Source organism: Poecilia latipinna, unplaced genomic scaffold (genome assembly GCF_001443285.1).
Source record: "Poecilia latipinna isolate Pla-1442-1.1 unplaced genomic scaffold, P_latipinna-1.0 Scaffold1025, whole genome shotgun sequence".
NCBI classification, from domain to species: domain Eukaryota; kingdom Metazoa; phylum Chordata; class Actinopteri; order Cyprinodontiformes; family Poeciliidae; genus Poecilia; species Poecilia latipinna.
The window spans coordinates 181,180-189,864 of record NW_015113641.1 but is presented as its reverse complement, the minus strand read 5'-3'; the positions used below and the strand labels follow the sequence as shown (position 1 = coordinate 189,864).

Below are 8,685 nucleotides of genomic sequence, written 5' to 3'. Positions count from 1 at the left end.
AGTCAACGACTCGATTGTTCATTATTAAAATTAATGCAGCAGGGTCATTTCCCTCCCTCCCTCCTGACCCTGGTGGCATGATGGGAATGTTCACATGCACATTCAGGTTGTTCTCCACACAGAGGAAAGCTGCTGCTCCAGTTTTCATTTTCATCATAGTTTACTGGTTTACTGGTTTATATTACTGGTTTATTTTCCTGCTAGGTGTAAATAAAATGCAGAAGTGCAGCTTTAATTCTGGCTCTGAACACACAGATTCCCCTGTGGCATTATGGGTAATCTGTGAAATGGGTTGAAGAATCGAACTTTGTGGTGAGATTAAGGAAAACTGAGCTGAGCTGGATTAAAATCTGGACCGGTTACAATGAGGCAGAGGTGTCCAAAGTGCGGCTCAGGGGCCGTTTGCGGCCCTTGAAGTGATTTTGCGCGGCCCTAAAGTGTGACACAAATTTTAGTTTTTAATTTGATTTAATTTGTAAAAACCATTTTTACTAAATGAAGACTTGGGCGTTCCTTTTTAATGAGCTTTTCAAAATAAAGCAGGAGTGAACCAAAACACACAAAAATGTAGAATCAAGCTGAAAAAAATAAAGATTTTTTTCTAATTTGTCAAACCTGCAAAACCTTTTTCATGTTTTAAATCTTCAATAAGCCCAGACAAATGTGATTGCCATCATGTTCAGCAAAATAGTTTTTACAAAAACAAAAACATTAAGAAGTTTGTCTGAGTTTGAGTCCGACCCAAGCCGACCCGGCAGAACCGCTTTACTCACTGTCCAGGTTTCCTGCCAGCAGGTAGAGCCAGGTGAGCAGGACGACGGCAGTCAGAGACGCCACCAGCAGCTTCAGGCGCCCGCGGCACAGCAGGTGCATGATGGGACGGCGGCAGTCGGGTCGGGTCGGGTGCTCAGGTGGGGCTCAGTCCGTCTTCAGCTCCCTGCAGCATCCTTTCATCTGAGGAGACACAACGGGTCAGAACCAGAGTTACTAAAACACAAGAAACATTTTTAATAACTGAATGAAACTTTAACTGGGACTAAACTGTGTTCATAAAACTAAAACCTGCTGAAATCATAGATATTTATCCTTTTTTGTGTTTATGAATCCATTTACTGGACTTTCAAACTGACGTAAAACTATTATTTTTTCACCACAAAGCAGTTAAACTAAGCTAATCTGCAAAATGGCGGCAGCAAAAGGAAGGAGGAAACTCCAGTCAGCTGATTGTTCAACATCAACTGGATGAAATTTTTACATTTCTGTTGAGTTTTCAACCGATCCATGTGAACATAATCACAAAACCAAAATTACTCAGAAATGAACCAAAGAGTGAAAAAACAACTAAAACTAAAAATGAAACAATATTTAAAACAAACACTGTAAAAACTAATTTAAACTAACCAAGTTAAACAAACAAAATAAAACTATAATGAAAAACGTTTTTAATAATTCTGGTCTGAACACAGGAAGTGGTTCATCAGACACACTTTCCTCCCAGTTCGGTTGGGAATTAAAAATAATCCCTGGGATTAAACATCTGTTTTACATCATCAGCCAAAAGACAGAAACCAGCAACATTTACACTCATGAACCAAAACAAGAAGATTTACAACAAACTTTAGTTTATGTTGAAAAAAAACCTCAAACAAAAGTTAGGAGGGAAATTTGAGATTCAGCCTAGTTTTCCTGATTTCCCTCCCTGTGTATTTAAACCCACCTGTTGTCTTTGTCTCATGTCAGTTGTTGTTTTACGTCTCTGCTCTGAACTGCAGCGTTAGCTCTCGTTTTCAGTGCATCGGTTGCTACCGGTGATTAGCTGTGTGCTAACTCTCTGCCGTGCCGCCTGTTGGACTGTTTGAGCTTCATTAAATTCATCATCTGGGTCTCAGCGTCGTCCTCACCACCTCTAAATCACATCATCATGACGAGGACGTATTTAATATAAACATGTTGGAATGAGAGTTTTAAAGTGGTGAAGAAAAACAAAAAAACTCAACGACATGCAGAAAATTATTGTAAAGTTACAGAAACAAGAAAAAGTCAGGGACTGTGAGGCGGCTAATTTCAGATTACAAATCAGATTTTTGGAGGTTAAAGGCAAAATAAATGATTTTTAATTCTGCATGAAGCATCGAATCCAGGAGTTTGTTTCCTTTGGCAGAGCGGAGATAAGGAAGTCTGTAGATGTCAGCGCTACGCTGGTTTCCACTTGTTCCTGCATTTTAGGATGTTTGAACTATAAATAGGGAGCCTGATCTGGTTCTTAAAAACACGGGACTGTTACCTACGTTCAGACGCTGGTGGTACTGGAAACTTGTACTTACTTTTCAGAGTAGTTTTACTGCACTGTACTTTTTTCTTTTACTTCAGTAATATTATTATTGCTGCTCTTACTTGCGTAGATTGATTTAAAGAAACTCCACAGATTGGAAATATTAGATTCTTAAATTTATTCAATGTATGACCTAATATTTATGCACATTTGAGCCTAATTAACATTTCATACATGTCACTGTTTACATCATAATTGTCCATTTTGTATTACATGGTTATGCTGCATACAGGTCTGTAAAGCTCGTTTCTGCTGGTCTGCAGGCGGTTCGCTGGAATCACTGATAACTGCAGAACAAAGAGGAACACGAGTTCCTTCAGAGTGATGCAGCATTAAACGCAGCACAAATATCTGCTTGTCTTGTGGCTCAAAGGAGAGCAGAAAGCCCTCCAACGCTCATTTAAACTTCCCAAGTATGATTTATGAGTTAATTAGAGAGGCTGATGTATGCGCGGGATGCCGTCAGGAGCCATGAAAGCTGCTGAGACGGCCAAGAAAAGAAGACGAATGGAGAGCAAAGATTAGGAGAAAGAGGTGAAGAGGTGACGGGAATTACTGGAAGGAGAAAAGGACAAAGAGTGGAGAAAAAGGGAATAAAGGAGCGGAGAGATAAATACAGCGAACAGGGAAGGTGAAAGGAGGAGAGGCGATAAAAGGAAAAGCAAAGATTAAACGGAGCGAAGGCAGAAAGATTAGACGACAGACAGAAAACAAAGAGGGAGCGATAAACCGGAGCAGATAATAAACAGGAAGATTCTGTTCAGCAGATTAAATAAGCAGAGAGGAGACGGTGGAGGTGATAAACCGGGCCGGGACAGAACCCGGACAACCCGCCTCTAATTACGACAATAAAACCCAAACGACTGGCTGACAGAGGACGGCGCCGCGGGCGCCAAGTTAAACGCAGCAGCAACGGCCGGACCGATTCCAGAACCCCGAGCCCAGAAAAACCCAGAAACCCAGAGAGAGTCGGGTCAGAGGAACGACAAAAACACAGAGGGAAGATCTGATGTGGGTTCGTTTCTCTGGAGTTTAGATCCAAAGGAAGAACGTCCAGGTGGGCAGGGAGGCAGAAGTTCTGCCGGACCGGGCCGGACTGGACCGGGATTTTAGCTGACAGATCAGAACCAAGCAGAGCTGTGAAACTGAAGGTTTGTTTCTAAAACCAAAGTCACCATAATATTCAAGCTCTGCCACAGATTCTGACTTTGACTAGGCCATTCTGAGCCATTAATGGCTCCGATGTAACCCGCCCCATCAGGGCGGGGCCAGAGTTAATAAATGATATTTATTTAAATCTTATTGCCGTTTCTGTTTCTGGAGGGTCTTCCATTAAAGCCAGACATGTGGAGCAACCGAGTGGAACGGCCCAGTCAAAGTCCAACTGAGAGTGTGTGGTGAGACGATGAAGAGGACGAACTCACACACTTCCTCTTCCAGCCTGGGTTTTCCCGGCGTTCCGAGCTGCAGCAGCAGCCGAACGGGATGGTAATGAAATTACGGGCCTGAAGCGGCGCGGCGGTTCGGGTCTGCGGCGCTGCTCTGAGCACGGAGCTCGTCACCGGGACGACGGCTCTGATTAGCAGAATAATCAGCAGGCGCTTCTTCCATTAGAGCAGATAAGAGAGCAGAGCAGCAATCAACTCCCCTCACGCTCTGCGCTGACCTCCCTGACCTCTGAAGAGGAGCTCCGCCTCCTGACACCAGATTCTGATCTGCTCCAAAAAAAACCCGTTTCAAGATTAAACTCCCTGAGATCATCCCTCCTGTCTTCTAATCATCGCTCTCTGTGCCAGCAGGAGGCGCTGTAATGAGGTCTTTCTCTCTCTGACCCTTAATTATCTGCCTTGATCTGAACCGAGACGTCAGGCTGAATTTCACAGGCAGCTGGAGTTAAAAGTGACCGTGACGAGCGGAGCAGAGAAGGGTCGGAGGTCATGTCAAGGGACGGGTCGGGACTTTCAGGAACCGACCTCTGAATAACAGCTTTACAGACGAATCAGTCGGGATCCGACCCAAACGTCCCTCCTGCTTCCTGATCCTGTGTTTCCCTCACAAACACCTCCTCCTTTCCAAACTTTTATTTCCAGTTAATGTTTGACCCATTTTTAAAACTCTAACTTTAAATTTCACTGTGAATTTACAGCAGATATTTCTACAGCAAAACAAGCCTGGAATAAAACATTAAAACTCGGTTTGTTCAGCCAACAAAACCTCAACCTCACTTAAAGACAATAACCGACATGTACAGATATTTATATATCTATAGAAATAAACATCAGTTAAAGTCAGCCCAGTTTTACTTACTGATACTTAAAAAAGACAAATACAGACACAGATGCTAATGGCATCATTTCATCCATCCGTAGTCAAACGTTCAGTATTGTGGTTTTAAAAGCAGATTATCTTTAAAATCAGATTATTATTGATTATTATGATAACCAGGCCGTCATAAAATGCTAAAAACACCAGAGGAAACATCAGGTTGTTTACTGCAACTCCAAATGTCAGTTAAATTGTTCGATGTGCCATTTTTTAAATAAAACTTAACACAAATACTCTTTTTACAGAGTTTAATATATTTTGAGAGAGCCAGACATTTCCAGCCTGAATCTTTCTGGGGTATGAATAATTGTGGACTGAAGTGAATCTGAAACTTTCAGTCAGGACTGAAATGATTTCTGCTTCCTGAGCCTCAGACGACTTTAACTTTTTATTTGTTTTAAATTAGCATTTTAATGTTTCTTTTTATTCTTTTTAAAGTAACTTCAGCTGTAGCAAAAAACTCCAGCTTTTAAAATGTTTGATCAGCGATTTATTTTTTATTATATTGATGTTTCATCAACATGTTCCAGATGTTCCCAGAATTTAATCTTTGCTTCCCGTCTTTTTGTCGACGCAGCAGATTCTGCTGAATGTCTCCATGTTTTTATCCTTCACAGGGATAAAAATAAAAACCATAAGAAACGTGGACTTTGTGAGGAACGGTTCCTCAGACATGAACAGAACGGTTCTTATCGGCCCGTCCGGCTCTGTTGGCTCTAAGATCCAGTTTTAGATATTTAAACGATGCAGCAGGTTCCTGCAGAACAGGATCTGTTACATCTGCAGCTGGAGGATCTGTGATTGTTTATAATTTCAGTTTTTGAACCCTAAAGTCAACAAAGCAACAGCTTTGAAACGAGGAACGTCAGTCAGAGTGGAGCTTTGATCATAATCTGTAAAATAAAAAGAGAAAATAACCAAAAGTTGACGGAAACCTGATGGCCGATCCGATCGGCTCAGTGGAGAAACTCCAGGCTGGACAGGAAGGAACGACGTCTGATCCGGAAGATCCGGGTCGGATTTTACTCAAAGCTTGTCCAGATGTAGTCGCGTCTTTATAAAAACTGAATATCGCTTAAATATTGTTAAAAAAAAAATATTGTAAATGGGGTCAGTTTCTGAAACGTTTTCATCCACAGGAAACAAATCCGTTGTTTTAAACATCCCAGCCCAACAGGGGGCAGTGTAGCGCAAACCCAAGTCAGCCAATCAGATTGCTTCGTAAACTACGACTTCCTGTTAGGAAAAGCTGCAGGCTTTCAATTCAATTTCCCAGAAATCAGTGCAAATTTGAGAACGTCAGAGATTTACTGGAGGCGTTTTTATTAACCTGTGAGGTTGTGAATGTCTCTGAGTTGGTTCTGGAGAAATAAACTCTAAAAAAACTTCACTTTGCCAATTAAGAAACTAGTTTTTAAGTTTCAGAGTTTCTAACGTTATTGTGCTGCTTTGCTGCAAAAATTCACTCGACTTGAAAGAAGTTTGACTTGCAGAGAAAAACCAGATTATACTTTATTTTATGCAAAGAAAAAGAAGATTTATGATCCGTTTTCTGTTAAAATATGAAAACAAATCCTCCTTAGAAAAGAGATTTGAAATTGCAGAAAAACATTTTTCTGTTCGCAGTTTGATGTTGTTAATGTTTTGAGCAGATGAAACGTAAGTTTATTCACATTGTGAGGTGATTTTTTCTTCTGATGCATGTGGATTATGTTCAGTGTGTTGGATGGAGACTGGAACAGAGTTTGTTCAGCGAATCATTTTTCAGCATGTGAGGACAAGTCGGCTGATCCTCACTTCCTGACTTCCAGTTAAACCAAAGAAGGTAAAAGAAAAAACCCTCCAAAAGCCACAAATCCACCGACCGCCTGCAGAGGAACGAGAGCGAAGCGGCGTCGCACGTTTCGCTTCTAACTCTAACCTCCGATCGTCTTCTGGAGGTTTCAGGGCAGAAGAGCAGAAACGCGGAGCTGCAGGAACCGCAGCAGGAAAACAGTCGGAGGCGTTTCGACCTGCTGGATGCCTGGAAACGGATCGAAGCTTAAACAGGTGGGCCGGCTCTGCAGCGTTTCTGCAGCGCGGTGAGTGGAAACAGGAAGAAACCAGAGCAAACTGCTTAGAGGACAGAAATGGCAGCCGTGACCTTTGCCCCCACCTTCCCACCTGGATATTTCCCGTCCTGCGATCCAAGTCCAGCCGCTCAGCTCTTCCTCCTCAGGATCTTCCTCAGCCCCGACTCGTCCAGGATCTGCAGACCTTCGTCCCACTGCTTCCTCCTCTGCGGCTCCTTCGTGTCCTCCTCCTCCTCCTCTCTCTCCTCCTCTTCCTTGCACACCAACAGGCCATAAATCTCCTCCACCTCCCAGGAAACTGCTCCGATTTCAGCCCCACGCCCTTTTTTTCCCACTTTATGGAGAAAAGAACGGATCATCCCTGCCGGGGAGGAGCGGTGTCACCTTACATTGCCGGGAACAACAGAGGGGCATTGTGGGGGTTTTCTTCCTGCGCTGTGGAATGCACCGGTCCCCTCTGAGGCCTCGTTCGCTTCTTTTCAGCATCATAAACTGTTAAATAGTTTATGTCTCCTCCAGGAAGCACGGCTTTCTCTGGACGGAGCGTCTCCACATTTGATTGAAGAACCGTCTGATCCTCCTCTGTTCAGCACAGGAAGGCCGTTTATCCAGGCAGATTAAAGGATTCCTCTCCTCATCCTGGTAAAAAGACACCTTATCATTTATAAACACCACTTTACGCAACAGGTGGTGTCTGTGAACGCTCCTTAAAGGCGACTGGAGGTTAAACCCACCGATTCTCAGCAAAAACTTCATTCCCAACCAAATGTGACCATTTACTAACAGGAATCTCACCGTTTCCATTGTATTTCATATTAAAGTAATAAACAAAACCAAGAATTGTTAGATAAAACCTTTAATGTTTACTGTGTGGCGTCTTTTATGAGTATTTTTGTTTTTAATCAGTCAGGTTTATTTGTGTTGCACGTTCAGAGTTCCAAGTCAAAAATCAACTGAAACATGAAATTCTTCCGTCATCAGAGATCAAAATGTTTCATTTATTATGAATCAAAGAAACTCCAACCAGCTGGGTTTCAGTCTGGATGTAAAGGAACTCAGTGTTTCGGCTGTTTTTCAGTTTTCTGGAGGTTTGTTCCAGATTTGTGGTGCATAGAAGCTGAATGCTGCTTCTCCACATTTGGTTCTGGTTCTGGATGCAGAGCAGATCCAGAATGTGCTTTTTAAATAAACTGATCTAATCTGAATCTAAAGCATCGACCCGATGCCGATATTATGGATGTTCTGATGGACATTCTGGATCGACCCGTCCAGCTCGTCTCCTCAGAGCTGAAGGTTTTTAACCTGAAATCAACATTCAGAGATCAGAGCTGAGCAACGCTCCACTCAGGGTTTTCATGTTCCTCCTCTGTGGAAGCTTCAGACCGGCTGCAGGTTTCATGCAGAACCTGCTCAGGAACCCGGCGGCCATGTTGGTTTAGTCTGGAGCCCGGAGGTTCTGCACCGTAAGCACACCATGAGGGAGCGTCGGCTCCACCAGCACAGACACACACAGACGTCGGGTCCAGTGGAAACGAATCCTCCTCTCCAACCAGCAGAGGTCAGCAGGTCAACAACACCTTCCTCTGTTTACTCAGAGGAACACTGACCCGGCTCGCCCCTCCCCCGCCTGCTGCTGGGAGCCGGATCAGGTAACGGACCCCAGACGACCCGACAGTCCAGCACCGACACTTCGCTGCTCGTTATGAAGTCAGAGGTCAGATCTACCGTCCCACAGAGATGGGGGGGGGTTTCCTGGCCAGCATGCAGCCTGGGTGAGATTTACTGTTTGCTTCTTCCATTACCGACTCTGAACTATAAATAAACCGTCTGATCTCATTCAGAAACCCACTGATGATCGTTTCCTGTAACGTCTGGAGCTGAAAGAGTTAAACTTTGAGACGGGAACATTTACCGCCAGAGTCCACACACAAACCGGGGCGCGCGCACACACACACA

The 8,685-nt window shown here is 43.6% G+C and overlaps 1 protein-coding gene across 4 annotated transcripts in view; it reads right to left on the bottom strand.

Moving 5' to 3' along the window:
* Window positions 1-8,685, bottom strand: part of large2 (LARGE xylosyl- and glucuronyltransferase 2) — a 72,094-nt gene that overhangs the window by 18,489 nt on the left and 44,920 nt on the right. For 3 of the 4 annotated variants that reach the window (XM_015051036.1, XM_015051038.1, XM_015051039.1), the window contains one exon: window positions 774-954. In XM_015051036.1, coding sequence (XP_014906522.1) covers window positions 774-873 — 100 coding nt within the window. In that variant the 5' untranslated portion in view covers window positions 874-954. Of the gene's footprint in view, window positions 1-773; window positions 955-6,820; window positions 7,784-8,685 lie in introns of those variants that run through there. The other variant, XM_015051040.1, reaches the window with a different exon arrangement.